General features: G+C 36.6%; 1 protein-coding gene across 1 annotated transcript in view; it reads left to right on the top strand.

Annotated features, from left to right (window-relative positions):
• MAGT1 (magnesium transporter 1) overlaps nucleotides 1-20,192 on the top strand; it is a 32,640-nt gene extending 12,448 nt beyond the window's left edge. The window contains exons 4-10 of the mRNA XM_024574977.4: nucleotides 5,949-6,089; nucleotides 6,582-6,722; nucleotides 7,243-7,332; nucleotides 7,966-8,029; nucleotides 13,799-13,873; nucleotides 16,815-16,905; nucleotides 18,164-20,192. Of these exons, the coding sequence (XP_024430745.2) occupies nucleotides 5,949-6,089; nucleotides 6,582-6,722; nucleotides 7,243-7,332; nucleotides 7,966-8,029; nucleotides 13,799-13,873; nucleotides 16,815-16,905; nucleotides 18,164-18,179 (618 nt within the window). The 3' untranslated portion in view covers nucleotides 18,180-20,192. The remainder of the gene's footprint in view (nucleotides 1-5,948; nucleotides 6,090-6,581; nucleotides 6,723-7,242; nucleotides 7,333-7,965; nucleotides 8,030-13,798; nucleotides 13,874-16,814; nucleotides 16,906-18,163) is intronic.
• Nucleotides 20,193-22,567: the final 2,375 nt, after the last annotated feature.

Raw genomic sequence — 22,567 nt, forward strand, 5'->3', positions numbered from 1 at the left:
TTAATTAGGAATAAGAAAAATAAAAGTGTTTTTATTGTTCAATTACAGTTGTTCCAATTTCCCCCTTTGCTCTCCTCTGCCCTGTCCCCCCCACCCCCAGTCAGTCCCCACCCTGTTGTTCATGTCCATGGGTCACTCATACATGTTCTTTGTCTAGACACTTTCCTTCTCTATAGAACTTCTTTTAATATATCTTGTGAGAAGTTCTCTCAGTTTTTGTTTGAGAAAGTCTTTATTTCTCTTTCATTTTTGAAAAATAATTTCACAGGGTACAGTATTCTAAGTTTGTGGGGATTTTTTTTCTCTCCACACTTTAACTTTCACTCCACTCTCTTCTGGCTTGCGTGGTTTCTGAAGAGAAACTGGATATAATTCTTAGATCTCCCTTCTTGTATTGGTAAGATGTTTTATTTCTCTGGCTTCTTTTAGAGTTTTTCCCCTTATTTTTGATTTCCTGCAGCTTAAAAATTATATGCCTGCATATAGTTCAATTGACATTTATCCTGCTTGATGATCTCAGAGCTTCCTAGGTCTGTGATTTGAAATATGACTTCAGTTTGAGGGAAATTCTCAGTCATGACTATTTTACTATTATTTTTTAAAAGATTTTATTGATTTATTTTTTAGAGGGGAAGGAAGGGAGAAAGAGAGGGAGAGAAACATCAATGTGTGGTTGCCTCTCACATACCCCCTACTGGGTTCCTGACCCACAACCCAGGCATGTGCCCTGACTAGGAATCGAACCAGCGACCCTTTGGTTTGCAGGTTGGCACACAATCCACTGATTCACACCAGCAAGGGCTATTACTGTTTTAAATATCGCTCCTGCTCTTTTCTCTCTGGTATTTCCATTATGTGTATGTTATGCGTATACACCTTTTGTAGTTGGCTCACGGTCCTTGGATAGTCTGTTCTATTTTTTAGTGTTTGTTTTCTCTTTGGTTCTTGAAGATTCTATTGATATATTCTCCACCTCAGAGATTCTTTCCTCAGCCTTGTCCAGTGTACTAATAAGCCCATCAAAGGCATTATTCATTTCTGTTACACTGTTTTTCATCTGACATTCCAGTTCTTAGGATTTCCATCTCTCTGCTTACACTGCCCATCTGTTTTTGCATGTAGTCTATTTTATCTATTAGATCCATTAGCATAGTAATCATAGCTTTTTAAAAATTCCCAATCTGCACTTTCGGCCAAGATGGAGGTGTAGGTAGACACACTGTGCCTTCTTGTACAACCAGAAGAAGGGCAACAACAAATTCAAAAACAAAAAACAACCAGAACTGACAGTAAATTGAACTCTATGGAAGTCCAACAGCCAAGGAGTTAAAGAACAAACATTCATCCAGACCGGTGCGCCCAGACAAAAAAATGGCCCAAACAAAAGAACAGATCAAAGCTCCAGAAAAAATACAACTAAGCAATGAAGAGATAGCCAACCTATCAGATGCACAGTTCAAAACACTGGTAATCAGGATGCTCACAGAATTGGTTGAATTTGGTCACAAAATAGAGGAAAAAGTGAAGGCTATGCTAAGTGAATTAAAGAAAATGTACAGGGAACCAACAGTGACGGGAAGGAAACCAGGACTGAAACCAATGGTGTGGACCAGAAGGAAGAAAGAAACATTTAACCAGAACAGAATGAAGAAACAAGAACTCAGAAAAATGAGGAGAGGCTTAGAAACCTCCAGAACATCTTTAAACATTCCAACATCCAAATCATAGTGGTGCCAGAGGAGAAGACGAAGAGCAAGAAATTGAAAACTTCTTTGAACAAATAATGGAGAACTTCCCCAATCTGGCAAAGGAAATAGACTTCTAGGAAGTCCAGGAAGCTCAGAGAGTCCCAAAGAAGTTGGACCCAAAGAGGAACACACCAAGGCACATCATCATTACATTCCCCAAGATTAAGCAGAAGGACCTACATCCAAGATTACTGTATCCAGCAAAGCTATCATTCAGAATGGAAGGGCAGGTAAAAGTGCTTCCCAGATAAGGTCAAGTTCAAGAAGTTCATCATCACCAAGCCCTTATTCTGTGAAATGTTAAAGGGATTTATCTAAGAAAAAGATGATGAAAAATATGAACAGTAAAATGACAAACTCACAGTTATTAACAACCGAACCTAAAGCAGAAACAAAAGCAAACTAAGCAAACAACTAGAACAGGAACAGAATCACAGAAATGGAGATCACATGGAGGGTTATCAGTGGCGGAGTGGGAGGAGGAGAGAAGGGGGAAAGGTACAGAGAATAAGGAGCATAGATGGTAGGTAGAAGATAGACAGGGGGAGGGTAAGAATAGTGTAGGAAATGTAGAAGCCAAAGAACTTATATGTGTGACCCATGGACATGAACTGTAGGGGGGGAATGCAGGTGGGAGGGGGTGTACAGGGCAGAGGGGAATAGAATGGGACAACTGTAATAGCATAATCAATAAAACATTTTTAAAAAATCCCAGTCTGATAATTCCAACACTCCTGCCTTGTGTAGTTCTCATACTTGCTCTTTGTTTTCAAATTATTTTCTTTTTACTTTTGATATGCCTTGTAACTGTTTTCTTCATAGATAGATATGATTACTGGGTAAAAGGAACTGCTGTGAATTGGCTTTTGTGATGTGGTGGTGAGATGGGAAGGGCATGTTCTGTGGTCCTGTGATTAGATCTCTGTGTTTTAGCGAGCCTGTGCGTCTGAACTGTGAACTTCTCCAGAGTTTCTCAGTTGTTTTTCTCCCCTCTCTCCCCTCTTAAGGGTCAGGGCAGGTGGAGTGAACTGGAGTTGGGTGTTTCCCTTCTTCCAGGTCACTTAGGCTCTGATAATACCGCAGCAGGTTAGGTTCTGGCTAACTAGTTTCCACCGAGGACAGGCCTTGTTAAGAAAAACAGAGTGCTCTGGAGTATTTTATTTCAAAATCATGTTTCCCCTCCCCCTGCCAGAAGCATGAGAGCATTTTTCTCTACTGTGGGAACCTAGTGGAATTTCTGAGGTAAATCTCACAGTATTGTAGCTCCCCGCCCCCCACATGATCCTGTGCCCCTGGAGCTTTTAACTCTTGAGTGGTGCGCTCTGAGCCTTCAGCAATTCATCATTTACAGGCCGGGTTTTTCTACGCTGGCGATGGTTCCTCAGGCAGTTTCTACTCATAGCTCTCTTGGTATAAGTACTGACTTCCTGTTTTTGCCTGTTCGTCTCTCTTGTTTTGCCTGATGTTCTCCTCCTCTTAGGGATCCAAGAACAGTTGATTTTTTAGTTTCTTCAGCTTTTTTTTTTTTTTTTTAACCTGTTGTTACAGTGGAGTAGTGACTTTCAAGCTCTTTACAAGCACAACCAGAAACCATAAGTTTCAAATGTATTTTTAACTTTAGCCTCTGTAGTAGTCCTTTCCTGTTTGCATATAAAGAGGCAGATTCAATCAGTACCTTCAAAGACATAGGGTCAATTTTTTCTTTTTATAAATATGTCTAATTCATATATTTGGACATTTTTATTCAATAATAATTGTATAAAGTATGAAAGAAAAGATTTGGGTTTAACTTTTTATTGTAGAGCTTTACGTGAATGACTTACAAATCCAAAAATTCATTATGTCTCGGATGAAACTGTTTGCTGTCCCACTTCCACCCAAAGCTGTCCTCTTGTGTTCTATATCATTCGTGGTAGTTCTTTGTTATCTTCATCTTGCAGGGGTGTCCAACCTGTAGCCCGCGGGCTGCGTATGGCTCAGGATGGCTGTGAATGTGGCCCAACACGAAATCGTAAATTTACTTAAAACATCATGAGATTTTTTTTATTCCATGTTGCAATGTATTTAGTGTGTGGCCCAAGACTTCTCTTCTTCCAGTGTGGCCCAGAGACAGCAAAAGGTTGGACACCCCTATACCATGTACCCTTCACATTCCAAGACCCTTATCTTCTCTCATTCGAACTAATGCAGTAGCCTTTTAACTCCTTCACTTACCATCCATATATAGTACTTTCTCCATATTGCCTGCTAAAACAGTTCTCAGAATTTTTTTTAAAGATTGATTGATTGATTGATTGATTTATAGAGAGAGGGGAAAGGAGGTAGAAAGAGAGGTAGAGAAACATCAGTGTGTGAGAGATACATCAATTGGTCTGCAACCCAGGCATGTGTCTTGACCAGGAATTGAACCAGTGACATTCTGGTTCACAGGCCAGCACTCAATCCACTGAGGTACACCAGCCAGGGCAGTTCCCAGAGTTTTTTTATAGAGGGTATTAAGAATTCTTGGGGGGAAATTTAATTTCATAAACACTAGTTTTTTTTTTAATTTAATGTTATTTTCTACTTCAGAATATTAAGAACTGTGCACGGTCTAAAGTTTTACTCTACTTGCAAGCTAACAGGTTAGCCTGCCACAGTTTCATAAATACTGGCAGAAGACATAACACTCCTGGGCCAGAGTTAAAGGACTTTATAACTCACATCAACAACAGTAGCCAAAGTGTCAGTACTTTCTTGTACCAATTCCTCAGCCCCTACTTCCCATAGTACAGTGCAAAGAGGGCCAGTGGGTTGCATTATGGGAACGAAACTCCAATATTTGGAAAATCAAATCTTCTATGCCCCTGACTGGTGTGACTCAGTTGGTTAGGCGTCTTCCCACAGACCAAAAGGTCACCTGTTCGATTCCCTATCAGGGCACATGCCTGGGTTGCAGGTTTGGTCCCCAGGCTGGCACGTATGAAAGGCAGACAATTGATGTTTCTCTCCTTATCTCTCCTCCTGCCCCCTGTCTTTAAAATAAATAAATATATATATATATATTTTTAAAAGCTATGGCAGTAATAAATAAGCATGCATGCTGTTTGCTTTGGAGAGAGACTCTATCTTCTAAGGCTACCCAAATGTCCTTGAGAAGATCATCCAGAATGAAGGCAGGCAGTGCCTCTGCTCTCAAGACAAGCAGAAACTCATGGAGAGTTGTCTCCCAACACAGGACTCCTCATAGACTGTAACGTGCTGAAATTTGTTCTAACTTTCATTCCAGTGGTGGACTGTAATGTGCAGAATTTCCCAAGTTAGTGGACCTTTCAATGGAGTATTTTGACTAGACTTTATGGAACGCACTCTTGGAAATAGCGGCATATAGACTAAAGTCAAAATTCTTTAGTCCTCCTCACTTCATGCACTCTGTACACCAAACACATAACTGCAGATTTTTAAAAAAGATTTATTTCTTTATTTATAGAGGAAGGGAAAGGGAGGGAGATAGGGAGAGAAGTATCTGTGTGTGAGAGAAACATCAGTCAGTTACCTAACAGGGAATCGAACCAGCAACCTTTTGGTTCGAAGGCTACAACGCAATCCACTGAGACACACCAGCCAAGGCTAGAGCTTTGTTTTCAATGTGTCATGAACTATTAAAAATAAAAAAAATAAAAAAAAGGCCCTGGCCGGTGTGGCACGGCAGATTGAGTTGCCGGCCTGAGAATGGAAAGGTCACCTGTTTGACTCCCAGTCGGGGCATATGCCTTGGTTGCGGGCTGAGTCCCCAGTTGGGGGGGTGTGGGAAAGGCAACCAATCCGTGTATCTCTTGCTCATCGATGTTTCTTTCCCCCTCTTTCTCCCTCCCTTCCCTTTTCTTAGAAATAAATAAAATCTGTTAAGTAAATAAATAAATAAAATTCTTTTTTTTAAATGTTGGCAGTATGGGAGGTTTTCCATTCTAAAAGAGTAAAATATGGGTTTCTTAGCTAGGGCTTTATATTTGGCCAGTAAAGTGTGCTAATTAAGGTCACGGGCAGCCTTGGACTTGAATCCTGGCTCCATCATTTACCACTTTCCTAAAGCAAATCACTCAACCTACCTAACCCTGGGCTTCCTCATTTTTATAAAATGCCTAATTTTCAAGATAATATTTGCCATTAAGATTTTTTTCCCCTCAAAAACTTATATTTCATGGACTTCTTTTTATTCAGCTGAACATGAATTCAGCGCCAACTTTCATCAACTTTCCGGCGAAAGGGAAACCCAAAAGGGGAGATACGTATGAGTTGCAGGTGCGTGGTTTTTCAGCTGAGCAGATTGCCCGCTGGATTGCTGACAGAACTGATGTCACCGTAAGTTTCCCTACTCTGTAGAAAGTTACTTTGCCGTTATCCACTTGGAATCTTACTGGAGAGGTCCCGATTGGTCTTGTCCACACATCACCGAGGTGGTAATCGTTGGGCAGTCTATTTCACAGAAGTAGCATTTCACACATGAGTAGCATTTCACGGAATCATCCTGATGAAAGCGTGAAATTACAAAACACCCTCTATCACTGAATTCAGCATGGAAACCACTCTTTTGACCTTATTAAGTCCATGGATTATCTAGTTGTACTTGGCAAATACTGTAATCTAAAAGATGTTATGTTGTGGTTAAACAGAATTTTGTACCCATCCCATCCCATTTCAAGATACACTGTAGATTCTTGATTAAGATGAGAATAAAGAGATGTAATCTTTCCTAAGAGCAACCACAGTGATTTCGATTGCTTTCATTTCAAATTACTTTGACCTGTATAATCAGTTTCATACTTTAACATGTTTTTCTCTCTTTCCCATTAGATTAGAGTAATAAGACCCCCAAATTATGCTGGTCCCCTTATGTTGGGATTGCTTTTAGCTGTTATTGGTGGACTTGTGTATCTTCGAAGAAGCAATATGGAATTTCTCTTTAATAAAACCGGATGGGCTTTTGCAGCTCTGGTGAGTGAATTTTAGAAGAAAATTGTATGAATAAAACTAGTATTGCATTGTTAGGTAGCATTTTGTTTATTTCTTACCTGTGGCAAGGATTTCATATATTATTATTATTATTTTATACCTTAAGATCGGTTTGTTTCCTCCATTATCTCATTAGGATGGCCAAAGCTTGGGAGAACTGATTGCACCCCCAGTTTTTTCAGCCTTAGTGATAGACTGTCACCTCTAGAAAATCTGCAGTTCTTTTGGAAATAATCTTCTAAAAGGCTTTTGAATATTCAATTTTAAAACTGTATCAGCTTATTGATAATTTTAAAATGGTGTTTTTCTTTCAAAGTAAGTATTTGGTCTTGTGATCCTTGTGGTGAAAGACAAGCCCTTAATTAAGAAATTATTTATCTGGAAAACAATGTTCTTCATGTATTACTTGAGTAGATGCACTTTTCATACACCTGTCGGTTTATTCCAGGTGGGAACGGCTGTACTATGTTATATGAGTATTTCATTATTTTTTGTTCCGTAGTGTTTTGTGCTTGCTATGACATCTGGCCAGATGTGGAATCATATAAGAGGGCCACCGTATGCCCATAAGAATCCCCACACGGGACATGTGGTAAGAGAAGCCAGGATTTCTTTCCATTGGATACCACAGTTAACCTTAATGCTTATGAGCCTGAGAGACCAGCAGTGAGGGAACTAGATTTTAGCTTTGGATTTTCATTCTTTTTGTTAATGAGCTTCAGTTGCCAAAAAGAAGATGCAGTACTCTTAAAAGTGGGGAGTTTCTTATCCCATTTGATGAATCCTTTTGAATAACCTAGCTAAGAATGAAAGTCAGCCTTCAGCTAAATATAACGTTTGATCAAGTCCTTGAGCGTCTGTTGCTTCTAGGCACTGTGCTAGGTATTATTAGATATAGTGATAAACAAGAAAAACACGATCCTATCTTCATGGAGCTACATTATGTACCTCCCAGTCTTACACACTGAAATACTAGTTTTCTCATATAATATTCTGTTGTTGAAAACATAGTATAAGTACAATGAAAAGAAAACATAAATAACAGAAATAGTTTTTATTTTAGCCAAATTTATTTACTGATGAATGCCACAGAACCGTTTATGAATGGCTACATTTATAAGGTGAATCAATCAGTTCGTATAGTTTGAAAATAGCCCATTTTAGGATTAGGATACCAAAATTCATTGTATATTTAAAGATTTAATTTTGTCTTTTTCCCCTCCAGAATTATATCCATGGGAGCAGCCAAGCCCAGTTTGTAGCTGAAACACATATTGTTCTTCTGTTTAGTATCCTCTTTATAAGTCCTTGGGCTGTGTTTTAATTTGCGTTTTTTTCTCACACTGAAGTATTCTCTCCACAGAATTTGGTTGTGGCTACTGTCTTATTAATGCAAGTAATAATATCTTTGGAATTATATTACTATGTCATAAGTCCTAGCCTAATCAACTAAAGACCATCGGGGACAAACCGGAGTCTGACAAAGCCAGGTTCTTTGGATCTTGCTACAAGGCAGATTGCATATGGGGGGAACCAAGGGACATCTTACCTAAAGAGAGACAGAGTTCTAAGATTTGAAGAAGGAGTAGGGCTTAGGTAAAATGTAAATGAAGCAATCTTATGATATGCTCAAAGCAAAACCAGAACCAGACTAAGTGTAAAGGGGTCAGCATCAGTCCTGGACTGTGAAGTGGACAGGGTTCTGTTTCCTGGAAACTACAAAGTTTAGAGAAATGTGGGATTTTTGTCTTCAGAAGCTCCTTATTTGAAGCTGTGTACTTTGCTTGTAAATTGTGGCAACTCTTAGAAATTGTACTTGTAAATTAAGTGACTGGGATCCTCCAGGCAAGAATGGAATGTTTAATTTGAATCAGTCTACGATTTTAAAGAACAGGAAGAAAACTGTTAAGTATAAAGAAAAAAATCAGCCCTGGCTGGTGTGGCTCAGTGGATTGAGCGCGGGCCTGTGAATCAGAGGGTCGCCCGTTTGATTCCCAGTCAGGGGACATGCCTGGGTTGCAGGCCAGGTCCCCAATGGTGGGGGGGCATGTGAGGGGCAGCCACATATTGATGTTTCTATCCCTCTCTTTCTCCTTGCCTTCCCCTCTCTCTAAAAATAAATAAAACCTTAAACAAGACTCAACTTTAAAAAGAAAATATCAAACCCCCTGGAAACTCTACCCTTAGTAAATATTTGTGCTGAAGCATGGACAAAAGTAGGTTTACAGTTGTAAGTATACGAAACCACTTGTATTACTTATTTATTATATTATTTAATATGAACAACTATAAACCTACTCATGCCCACGCCTGTATATCTTTCCTTATTTTACTATGTCAGTGATTTAATAGAGATAGTTTAAGGGAAATATTCTGAAAAAAATTAAGCTTTTGGTTGTAATTGAAGGGCAACATTTGGAAAAATGATATTTTCTTAAATAATATTCATATGTAATATGGAAAATAAATTTACTGCTTAAAATTCAGCCTGGCCCTGACTGGTGTGGCTCAGTAGGTTGGGTGTCATGCCACAAACCAAAAGGTCATCAGTTAGATTCCTGGTCAAAGCACATACCTGGGTTGCAGGCCAGGTCCCCAGTTGAGGGCTTTCAAGGGGCAGCCTATCAGTGTTTCTCCCCCTATCTTTCTTCCTCCCTTCTCCTCTCTCTAAAGGTAAATAAATGAAATCTTGAAAAATATTCAGCCTGGAGTCAGGGGATTTAATCTATTCAGCCACGGAATGGTGAGCTGAAAAGATTAATAATAAATAACTAGTCCCTATGATGAGAAAGAAGATTGAAAGAAAAATATTAACCTTTTTTTCCAAATTATAAAATTTATTTATTTGTATTCAATTTATTTAAACTAAAAAACAAAAAAACAGTTCACCTATTTCTCCCACTTCCCACCACTTACCTTGGGCAAGTGCCAATCTATTCTCTATCTGAAAGCTTTTATATATATATATATACCCCCAATATAGAAATATAAATTAAATATACAAATATATTTATGAATATATAATATAAATATATTTGTATCGTATACAATTATAAAATATATAAATACATATTTATAAATTTCTAATATATATCTATTTAAATTCCACAGTAAGGGAGATCAAATGGCAGCTGTGTTTTTAGGTCTGACTTATTTCAAATTTCTCCAAAATTTAAGTTGAAAATGTTTGTTTATGATTTGATAGATTAACCAATTATTGTACCTGGGTAATTTTACAGTATCTGGAAATGATCTCAATTAATTGTACTTTGAAATTGAACAATGGAGCAAAAGGGCAGTTAAAATTGTAACCTGTTATTTGATTTTCAGTCTCTTGGTTTTTAGCTTTGTCCTGAATTTTTTAATATAATTATATAAGTTTAAGAAATTAGAAGTTTCTTACTTTTTCCTTTTACCTAAAGGTTAAACATCTTAAGTTCTCATGTACATTTGAAACAGGATTGTAAGCCTATTGGAATACAGAGTTTCTTATAAATTTGGTTAATAGGATACACATTTGGTTAATAGGATACAAATAGGATGGGAATTTTTTTCATGGTGATTTTTTTTTCTCTATTTTGTTTTTGCTTTATTGGTAGTGGTTGGGAAGGTAATGTTTTCCGAGCAATTATTTTTCCAAATGCTGTGAATGCATTTTTCTAAGGAGCTTGTAGTACTGGGACAAACGATGTGTGCAGATTACAAGACAGCACCTTCTATACTGTGTGCTAGGTATAATGGTGAGACAATTAATAAAGCTGTTTAATTTTGTTAGATGTAGGGAACTTGGTAGAAGACATAAAACACATGCTTTTTTTTTTTACTGGACACAAAGCCTAAAGACTCAAATCTCAAAGTTTGATTAAGAATTTTTTTTTAAAGATTTTATTTATTTATTTTTAGAGAGAGGGGAAGGAGAAAGAGAGGGAGAGAAACATCAATGTGTGGTTGCTTCTCACGCACCCACTACTGGGTACCTGGCCCACAACCCAGGCATGTGCCCTGACTGGGAATTGAACTGGTGACCCTTTGGTTTGCAGGCCCACGCTCAATCCACTGACCCACACCAGCCAGGGCAATTAAGAATTTTTTAATTTTTGCCTGGCTGGCATTGCTCAGTGGATTGAGTACAAGTCTGAGAACCTAAGGGTTGCTGATTGGATTCCCAGTGTAGAAGCACATGCCTCTCTTGTGGGCCAGGTCCCCAGTAGGGGGCAAACAAGAGGCAACCATACTGATTTTCTCTCCCTCTCTCCCATCCCCTCTCTAAAAATAAATAAAATCTCTAAAAAAATTTTAATGTTGATAAGAACATTAATATAATGACTTAATATAATATATGAGACTACTCATATACATTATGAGTAGTAATTGATATAATAAGGCTACTAGTAGCAATGATTTTAGAAAATATCCACATACTGATCATTTTTAATATTTTACAATTTACTGCATGATTAATACAGCAAATTGTATGAGTCGCCTGATCTACTGAGCATGTTTTAAAATTATATTTTAAACTTTTTAATTTGAAGTATAGTATTCCAGCAGAAAAGTTTACAATTCCTAAGTGTACAGTTTGATGAATTTTCATGAAATGACCGCAACTGTGTAACCAGCACCCAGATGAAGAAATAAAACTTTACTCACATCTCAGAGCACCCCCCCACATTAGTTTGAGCAACTTTCAAACTTTATATAAATGGAATCATGCATTAAATATATTTAAATCTAAAAAATAAAGTAGAAGCTACCCTAAGAAATCAACAAGGTCTGTGTAACTACAGATTGATGTTGAACTCAGAAACGACTTTTTAAAATTGTCTTTACCTGTCTGATAATGATGTTAATCATAATCGTTATACTTGAAAAAATAAAATAAAGTAGCAATATAGAAATTGTTTACCTGTAATCTAAAACACTAGTATTAAATTCTATGTTCATTTTTTGCATATATCCCTGCATTCTTTGTTTATATGTATATTTGGGGGTAGGCAGGGGAGGAGTTCCCTTTTTTTGGTAAAGACATACTTTGCCTGTAGTTCAGTTTCTTAATGTAATAACATTTTCTATATCATTGTATGACCTTCATAGTTACAAAAGTGCATGAGAATTACAGAGAAATAAGAAAGTAATTAAGGCAAGGAAAAGAAAGTCATTCTTAATGTTTATATAATGGATATATCATAATTCAGTTATTCTATTATTGAACATTGCAAAGAATGTTTTCTTAGATATAAAAATAATTTGGCATACCTCCAAATTTCCAGCAGTAAGTGTATGAATCTGTCTTTTGCTCTTGATGTTTTGTCCAAATTGTTTCCCAAAAGGGTTTTGCTACAAAAAGGTGGGGGTTGCTGCCGGAAGTGTATGTGTGCACTGACGTCCCTGGCACATCGTCCCCGTTGTTCTGTGTCCTCTTTTTTTGTTCACTGCTAATTCAATAGGCCAAAAATTGTAGGTCATTTTTAAAATCTACCTTGGCCAATAGTAATCAGGGTTATTTAAACATTTTCCCAGAATTTTGTAATTAGGTTTCATTTTATGTAAATATCTTTTCCTTCATCATGTATTAAGGTACTTTGATTCTACTAGCTCTTTTAGTAGCCTAGTTCTGGAATGCCACCTCCTCTATTTCCTATTCAGTTATCCCAGGGTAACATTTAATCATGATTATTTATTATTTATTTCATTGTCTCTCCCTACTAAAGTGTAAACTTGTCCAAGGAAGGGTCTATATTTCATCCAGCTTTGTAACTCCAGCATATAGTGGGCAGTGACTGCCATGTACTAAGCAGTGTTAGTAAAAGTTTAAAGAATCAGTAAATGAAAGGAAACCATATACAAAGAAGTGCATCATAGCTCTTGGTAACTGAGAACAGCACACAGAAACCCTGGTGGTATATTGCGAGATGAAAAACTCACTCAAACAAAAAGCATATAGACCATGAAACAGAAATAAACCATTCCAAATATAAAAGTGTCAACCTTTAATCAGAGTACTCTGTAGACAAAGCCTAAAGAAATGATCGATCTTTACATGTACCTGGATTTAAGTAACTCAGGAAGAAAAAATAATTTCTGGAGAAGACGTTGTGGCCAAGCAACTAAAATTATGATGCATGGGCATCATTCCTAAGAAGAGGCTGTGGGAGAGAAAGTGCAAGATGGTAATGAAGGGATGAATAGACAAATTATAGAGCCACTTACTCATTTAGGCCTTATCTGAACACCTTTGTTTCCCTTTCTGCTTAATAACACCCACATGCAGAGCATACAGTGTGCATGCGTGTATGCATAATTAATTTGGGCACTTTTACCTGCTGTTTGTATTAACCAAACTGCAGGGTGAATCTCTTTTCTGTGAGAACACATTCTATTTGTTTTAAATAGATTTTGTTTATTTTAGCATTCAGCCATGGTATGTGTTGCCTATTTGCTTGATAGATCTATTTTGTATTTATGTAGCTTCTATAATAAGCTTCATAAAAGTGAGGTCATGCCATGTGGCGTTTTCTTTTTTAATTAGAATAGGACAAAATTAGATAAAGTAATTGGTACTTTAAAGGCTAATTGTTGAAATTCTGGAGAATCTTTGGGAAGTTATTTTTCAAATAAAAATTAGTTGCTATTCTATCTAAATGGTGTATATTTTAAGTATGTCCTTTTTTGGACAGTGGTTGAAATGTTATTCAAAATGTCTTTAATATTTTAAAATACGTATGAGGTTGAAGCAGAAGTTGTAAGACTATCCGGCAATGTTACATCAAAGTCCTATCGCAGGAAAACTCATAGTTCATCTGTAAGTTACACCGGTACATTTGTTTAAAATAGCAATTTTGACTTTTACAAATAAGCAATTTTTCAACCTTAATATTTTTGTTATATCTTCATAGTAAATGATTATGCTGTTTAGACCCAAGGTTACTTATTTGCAGTAATTAAATGTTGTGGATTTATATATCTAGTTTCATTTTCTTTGTGAAAGACTAGGACTAGGAATAGAGAAGTGGGATGTCTTTTGTGTCTGTGAGTTTTTCCTTAAACAGTTTTTTAAGATGGCGGGGTTACCTTAGGGATGGTGCTTTTGTGTGAAGCTGCTACATCTGACATGGATATTGGAAAGCGAAAGAGTAAGTCATATCATATGCCAATTCTGCCTTTAATAAAGAAAAAATGATGACCCCTTAATTACTTCCCCTCTTGTTTATAAGTAAGTTATTCTACTTCTTTACTATTTTAAAAGTAATATATCCTAATTATATAAAATGTGGAGAGAAATAGGATTATGAAACACTTGGGGGGAGAGTTATCCATTATTTCACCATTAAAAAAACTAATGTAATAACAGTTCCATTTGTAAAAACATCTTTAAAGCTCCAGTCTAAAATTTTGAATCTTGTACTCCCCCTTTTTAAATGGAGTTAAATAATTCAGTAATATTTTCCTTACATAATTTTAAGTTTATACTTTATCCTGTACTTTACTTAACTGCTCTGATTTTGTTAGGCATTTAGTTTTTTTCTTTCTTTATGATAAAGTCTTCTTTAGTGACTATCATGGTATATTAAGCTTTATCCTCATTTCATATTAATACCTTAAAGTAGATTCCCAGTAGTCGAATGACCGTGGTCCTGCGTGTATTTTCAGTTTTCTTGATGTTTTAAACTGATGATGTCAAATCTTTCCCTAAATGTGACCATTAGATTCCTACTAGTGGTATGTATGAATGCTTTCACTGTAATCTTATCAGCATCAGATAACCTTGTTAACAAAGTGTGTGTACAGGTGTGTTTCTTGTCTGATCAGATAAGGGGGAAATGTTATTTTATTTTGTACTTTGGTTATTAGTGAGCTTGTGAGGTTAAATATTTTCCAAAATGTTTATTAGCTGTTGTGCTTTTCCATCTATAAAGTGTCTTTTTATCTTTTGCCACTTACCTATTAGTGTCTTTGTCCTTTTCCTGTTGGTTTGCATGGATTTTTTATATATCAGAATATCCACACGTTGGTTATTTGTTGCAAAAAAATGCCAACAATGTAATTTTAATTTTACTTACATGAAGTCAATCTAAGAGTTTTTCCTTTTATGGTTAAAAAGTTAAAATTTCATCAAAATTAACCTAGGTAAATAAAGTCTATTTACTAAAATGCCCTGGCTGGTGTGGCTCAGTGGGTTGAGCTCCAGTCTGAGAACCCAAAGGTCACCAGCTGGATTCCTAGTCAGAGCACATGCCTGGATTATGGGCCAGGTCCCCAGTAGGGGGCGCACAAGAAACAACAAATGGATGTTTCTCTCTCCGTCTCCTTTTCCCTCTCTCTAAAAATGAATAAATAAAATCATTTTTTAAACTTAAAAAATAAAAAATGATGATGACATTGGGTTTGAAATTTGGAAGATGCTTATTTTGCTACATTAAAATGAAACTTTACACATTGGAAAAACATACCTAATGTATCAATTTTTTATTCAGTTAATATGCATCCTTTAATTGCGTGACTTTTAAAAAATTGCCTGTTTCAGTATTCATTACTAGGAAAAAAGCCATCTGGATGCTACACTGTTGGCATGAATTTAAGCTGTCACACATTTTGGAGACATTAAAATAATCACTCTTTGATCTATTTCTAAGATTCTAACCTAATGAAATTATCACAAATAATATTAAAAACTTCTATAGCACTTACTGTGTACCCTGAACTGATATATGAAAAAAGTAGAATACAAACATATACACAATGATACTGTATGTGTATATATGTGTGCATTTTGATTAGGGGAAAAAATACTTTTCTACAATGAGCATGCAACAGTACTCAGGAAAAGATTTTTGACTTTCATATTTTAGCCACTGATCATGGTATTTGAAAATTTAAAAGCGAAAAATTGTGGGGAGAAAATGCAGAAAACTGTGATTGAACAACAATAAAATAATTTAAAAATTGAAAACAAAATAATAAAAGCAAAAAACTCCTCCTTCAATATAAGAGAACTAAAATTGGTTTTTAGTATTGGCCCATAAGTGTATTTCCCTAGAGCATCCATTGCTGTAGCACGCATGCCTTCCCACATCCCTGCCTTTATGCTCCTTAGCCAGTCTTAGTCTGGGGCCTTAGAGTCTCAATGTATGGGAATCATACTTGGGCATTATGGGGCCAGTATCTAGAGTTAGGATCATTAACTGCTATGCTAAACCAGGGCATATGAGATTAATGGAGAGAACTATGAATTTAGGGCAAGGAATCAGGGTTTTTCCCCATCATTTAAAATGATGTGTCCAGCCCTGGCTGGTGTGACTCAGTGGATTGAGTGCCTGCCCGCGAACCAGTCGCTGGTTTGATTCCCAGTCTAGGGCACATGCCTAGGTTGCAGGCCAGGTCCCCATAGGGGGTGCACAAGAGGCAACCACACATGGGTGTTTCTCTCTCCTTACCTCCTCAAAAAATAAAAATAAATAAAATCTTTAAAAAAATTAATGCATGCTGCAATCAATGCTTATTAAAAAATAGCAACCCTCTGCTTGCTGTCTTCCATTCGTGACCTAAGCAAACATATTGAACAATTTCAAGCATTTAAAAAATAAAATAAAATGAGGTGTCCATGTTGAATGAGTACCTCACACAGGCAGTGTAGCTACCTGTGTGTGGATAAAGTACTTTCAAGGGAGACTGTCACATGTCATCAGGTGTCCTTAAGTCGGTATTTATCAGTAATGCAGTAAGGCCACTTTTAGGAATTTAAAAGGAGTTAATAAGTGTTTTTCTTGTCAGTAGCGAAATGTTTTAACACTAGATTCCTGACTGTCATGGCTTTAAAAGAATTCATTAATTCATATAATTAAATCGCACAGCTATGTAAAGGAAGCTACTCTATTATACTGTAATAGCACATATTAAAGGGGAAGGCAGAATCCTGAAGATAAAAGAATGGGCATGTAAAGTGTTGGAAAGTTGCAGTTTACCAGTAAGTTGTAGCCCTTCTGTTTCACTCTTTGAACTGTAGACTAAAATTTATGCCCTGGTTCTTCATCACACTTAACATGCTAATTTTACTCTGTTTTTGTTTTTCTGCAGTAATGTGCGTGGCTGGCATTGGACTTGTTGTATTATTCTTCAGTTGGTTGCTCTCTGTTTTCAGATCTAAATATCATGGATATCCATATAGGTATGATTATTGTTCAGTTATATAGCAATTACCTATACTTACAAAGATTAGAGTTGATGTTGCTTTATAATATTTTCTTACCTCCAGACTATTCTAGCTTCTAAAACAAAGAGAGTCTTTAATTTAAGTATGTTACATATAAAAATTTATTTATGATATAGTGGATATCATAATGGATAATAGTATGCGATTTCTCAGGAACATCTTTCCAGGGTTATTCTAACATCACCTCATTAGAGCTAGAAATGTATAAAACAATGTAGAGAACACCTTATACCATATCTAGTCAGCACAGTTCCTTGTCTACATGCTATACTACCTCTTGAGGAGAAAATTATTTTTTTAATGTTTTTGAAGACTTCTCACCTCTGCTTTTCAGGGCACTTTAGATGCCATAAACAGAACATTTGATTGAAATCCAGTTTGTAGAGAGCATGCAAAAGGATGTTTAAGAACATCTTGAAATGTTCATAGAAATATCTAAACCTCAGGGAGGAAATTACTCACCTGGTTGCAAATTCTTGATTTTACTCTGTTCATAGCCAAGAGAAATGTCCCTACATAGGAGGAGAGACCCAAAAGAAAACCTGGAATTACCTTCTGGAGGACGGGCCCCTTGTAGTACAGGCTTCCCCTGCTAAGTGACTGTTCTAGTAACCTATCTGCATCTGTGACCAACTGGCGTTGTTGTGAGGGGCTGCATTAGGCTTTGGTGAATTTTTCTTAAGACTTAGTGCATTTGCCCATTTCAGGATGGGTGATTTACGAGCACACGTGCCCATACCACGCTGACTGTTCAGCAGTTTTTTACCAAAACCAGCATGGCTGCCCCCCCCTCCAGACATGTTTGATCAGTCACAGCATCTTCTCCCTACACTGCCCAAATCTTGTTTTGCATTTCAGTTGTGTTTTTATCTTTCTTGAAATAATAAAGCATAATACACCGAAAATGTGTATTTTCTTCCATTTTCAATATTAAAATGGCTACACAAAAATTCACCAATTTCGATAAGTCTTTTTAAAATACACACTGATATGACAGCTGTCACAATACAGTATAACAACATTGTTTCTAATGACATTAAAGACAACTAAGCGCTACAAGAGCCATCTTACAGAAAAAATCCAAACGACCTTTTTGGCCAACCCAATACCTGCACTCAAACACTCTTTGCTCTATTACAAGTCAAGATATTTATTAGAAGTAAAGCCTACCTTTTTCCAGAGACTAATAGTTTGGTATATATTTTTCTTTCAGCTTTCTGATGAGCTAAAAAGGATCCCAGAGCTATGAAGACACTGGAGTAATGGAAATTGATAAAATGAAGAAAGGTGTGTGTGCGAAAAGAAGAACGAATTTGTGTATTTTGTATTACCTCTTTTTTTTCAAGTGATTTAAATAGTTAATCATTTAACCAAAGAAGATGTGTAGTGCCTTAACAGCAGTTTCTTGTCAAAATCATGAAGTATTTGGATACAGTCTTTTCTTTACTTTCCCTTCCCACTAAACTTTATGGAACATTTCATTTAATAGTATTAAGAATATTATAACAATTTTAAAACTATGGCTCCATTTTAATTAGAACAAGGTTGAAAACCATGTTACTTAACTTTTGGCCATATGATTTTATCTTATCCAAAGGTGGGGGGAGTCCTAACCAGGTGTTCCTGCATATACATACCTATACCTATTGCATATAAGTACTACATTAGGAATCCATTCTTAGCTTTTCCATTTTTGCATCGATGTGTATACTTTTGCACATTTTTCCTTTTGGGAAGAGAAATCATATATGCTGTGTGGTCTTCTGAAAATAGAACACTGTTCTTCCGAGTACATGTCTAGCCTTTAGGGAAAAAAAGACTAGCCAGTCCTTCTCCATCTTTCCCACTGAAATACAGTTCCGGCTATCTATGCCTCTTGGTAGCTGTAGATGTTACAAAAATATCTCTAAATACAGAATTATGATTTCTGCATGAGTATGGAAGTAACTACCTTGTATTTGGAAAGATTTCCGGTTCATTCTGTCTCCCTAGTTTTATTTAAGGCAGGACACTATAATAAAAATGTAGCTTAGTGCTAAACATCGTCACTTATTTCATTTGTACCTAAACGAAAAAAAATAGGCTTATCTAGGTAATTTGGTTTTCGTATTACAGTTACAACATATTTCAGTAATCTTTCTGTTTGGGAAAAGGACTCCCCTAGATTAGGAAAAGACAGTCATGAAATACTGAAGTGTTGCCTGTAAATAGCAAGTCAGTGCTTCTTGAAAGCTGTTCTTTGTTTGCTATTATTTTAGCTTTTATTCTCCACTTTAAGTGGTAAAACAAAGTAAGCATTTAAAGAGATTTAGTTTGAATTGTCTTTTTTTTTTTTTTTTGTCAGTGGGAATAACCTTATGTGCTAACCAAATTTCTGTGAAGAATAAAAACCTGATGGTTATCATTAGGTCTAGGTCTAACCTCTCCATAGTTATGAAGAGTACACTGAAATGCCACTCTTCCGGAAATAAGAGAATTATGATTGTGAAACAGAGAAATCGTAGAAGTATTGAATGAAGATAATACTGTGACTGCCTGCTACCATTTACTATCTAATAAATCTCCCATGTGATCTAAAAGTCCTATATAATAGAGGTTTGCAGAAAGAGATGGATATAAGTATCTAAGAAGAAATGTTTTATATGAGTTTTTTTGATGTGTTTTTCTTAGTACATTTGGTGGGTGGAGGGATATAGTCTTAACTCTTACCCTTTAGTGGAGCCACTTTTTGTTAATTACTCCCCTGTAAATTGTGTGATTCTGGACTCCCCCTCTGTTCTTGTACTTGTCTCAGGCCAAATAAACATGCTGTGATTCTTACGAGACTTGTATGAAGATGCCCTGATTTGTGCAGACTGGCCAGGGAAACACTACTGCCATGTAACCGGTGTTAGCTCCAGATAATTTGCCATGAGCATTGAAAGAATGACCGTTCTTCGCATTTGTTTTATCTCCCTTAAGAGCACATTCTTTTTATGTAAGGAGAAAAGTTGCATTGTGGCTAAAATCTGTACAAAGCAGATATTTACTACACTTAGAATAGTGTTGCTTTTGTGGAAATGTTGGAATTCGCTTTCATCTGAAGTGCCTTAAGTAGACTCTTTACTTTTCTAGTAATGGTTTAAATATTATTTGTTATGCATTGTTAAAATACTATTAAAAATGACACTTGTAGTGGCAAAAATAACCAAATGTCTGCCTGTTTGCTTTTTGACCATATCAATAAACTTTTACAATCTAAATTCTTGGTGTTTTGATTAACATCTAAAGAGGGGTGAACTTCAAACACTATACTAGTATTGTAATATTAGGATATTCCATTTTAAAATTACAATGAAATTTCTTATTGTCCTAATGAGAGTGAATTTGATAGGCCAGTTTCTTTAAAAATTTCTAAGGTGAGATACATTACCCAGGATTCCGTACGTTATCCTTCGTGAATATAGCCACCCATTAGATTAGTCAAAACAGCCGAGTAGATAAATAGGTTGAACTAGCTTTTGTCCTAGTGAACACCATGACTAGGTAATTCCCTTTTGATACTAAATAATTTATTTGAAACAGCCAGATGGATTATCAAATTAGACTGGACAGCAAGTAAAGAGATCTGGCTTTTTTTTTAAGATTTTTAAAAAATATTTTATTCATTTATTTTCAGAGAGAGGGAGAGAAACATCAATGTGTGGTTGCCTCTCGCATGCCCCCAAATAGGAACCTGGCCTGCAGCCCAGGCACGTGTTTGGGCGGGAATCCAACTAGTAACCCTCAGGTTTATAGACTGGCGTGCAACCCACTGAGCCACACCAGCCAGTACAGAGGGCTGGCTTTTAAATAGCTTTTAGTCCTTACTCTTTGTGTGGATATGTGACCATAGCCAAATCGCTTGAACATCTCTGGAACTACTTCTTTATTCTTATGTGAGTGCAGTGGACTAAATCATAAATCACCTCAGTGATTTATGTGCCTTCTGGCACTACTGTTTTGTGATGCAAAATAGTAAAGGTGTCTTTTAAGTTTTGAATAGATATCTGATTTTCAGGTTTGGTGTTGAATTAAATCAGTTGAAATGTAGGATGTTTTCGTAATCAGATTTATGAGAAAATTGTGAAATGCTTGTGGAGACCATTAAGCTGCAAAGTGTTTAATAATATGTATTGAAATATATTTTAGAAAGGATACACTTGAAACCAATATGTTAATATCACATCTTGATTTAAATGGGTTTTGCCCAATTGTAACCAAGGATGAGATCAACACCTGTAATAGGTATGCTAATATGATGAAAAGTTAAAACCACAAAGACCTTAATACCCTTTAATCAGCCCCTACATTTTGAATGCTAAAGAAAACCTGCCCTGGAGAGGTGAAACAATTTCCTGAAAGTTATTCCAAGGAAATGCCTACAGGTTTCCCATTTACTGCAAATTCCTTTTGGATTGGGTTTCTTTTGGAGATGTAAATTATTACTCCCCGGAGACAAGAAAACCATAGGTAATTGACCTTGGTTTCTTCCTGACCTTTAGATTGCTGGGAGAAAGGTCCTAATGAGAGATGCATTACCTGCATTAACCGCAGGGGCTGACACGTTGGAAGAAGGGAGGAGTGTTATTCAAAAGGGAGGCAGAAACAATAGCCTAGAGATTACTCTTCAGAATTTTGTCTTTTACATCTGTTTCACTGTGTCCTCAACTTTTCCTGGGTGTAATTAGGGGACAAAATACCACTGACTGTCAATCATAAAACAGAAATGCAAATCAAAACAATGAGATGGCCCTGACCTGTGTGGCTCAGTGGATTGAGAGCTGGCCTGCAAACCAAAGGATCGCTGGATCAATTCCTAGTCAGGGCACATGCCTGGTTTGCAGGCCAGGTCCCCAGCAGGGGGGGGGGGGCATGTGAGAGGCAACCACACACGTGTTTCTCTCCCTCTCTCCCTTCCCCTCTGTCTTAAAAATAAATAAAATCTTTAAAAAAAAAACAATGAGATGCTGCTTCACGCCTATTTAGGATGGCTACTATAAAAAAAACAACAACACATGAAATAAATGTTGGCAAGAATACAGAAAAATTGGAACCCTTCTGCGCCGTTGGGTGTGGGGAATCTAAAACGGTGCAGCCTCTATGGAAAACAGTATGGAGCTTCTTCAAAGAATTAAAAATAGAAGTACCGTATGATCCAGCGATCCCACTTCTGGATACATATCCAAAGGGATTAAAATTAGAATCTCAATGAGATATTTATACACCTACATTTACAACACCATTATTCCCAATCGCCAAAAAGTGAAACCAACACCTACATTTACACCACCATTATTCCCAATCACCAAAAAGTGAAACCAACCAAGTGCTCATGGATGGGTGAATAGAAAAACTAAAGGTATATACATGCAATAGAATGTTATTCAGCCTTAAAAAGGAAGGAAATTCTGACACACAACACAGATAAACCTTGTCCGGGCACTATGCTAAGTGAAATAAGGCAGTCACAACAAGAAGTACTGTATGATGCCACTTATGTGAGGTACCTACAGTAGTCAAATGCATAGTGTAGGGTAAGTGGAGGCAGCCTGGCTTCCTCACCCAAGTGTCTGGGTAACCAAGGGAAGCAATGTTC

The sequence above is a fragment of the Desmodus rotundus genome, chromosome X (assembly GCF_022682495.2).
Source record: "Desmodus rotundus isolate HL8 chromosome X, HLdesRot8A.1, whole genome shotgun sequence".
Classification (NCBI taxonomy): Eukaryota; Metazoa; Chordata; class Mammalia; order Chiroptera; family Phyllostomidae; genus Desmodus; species Desmodus rotundus.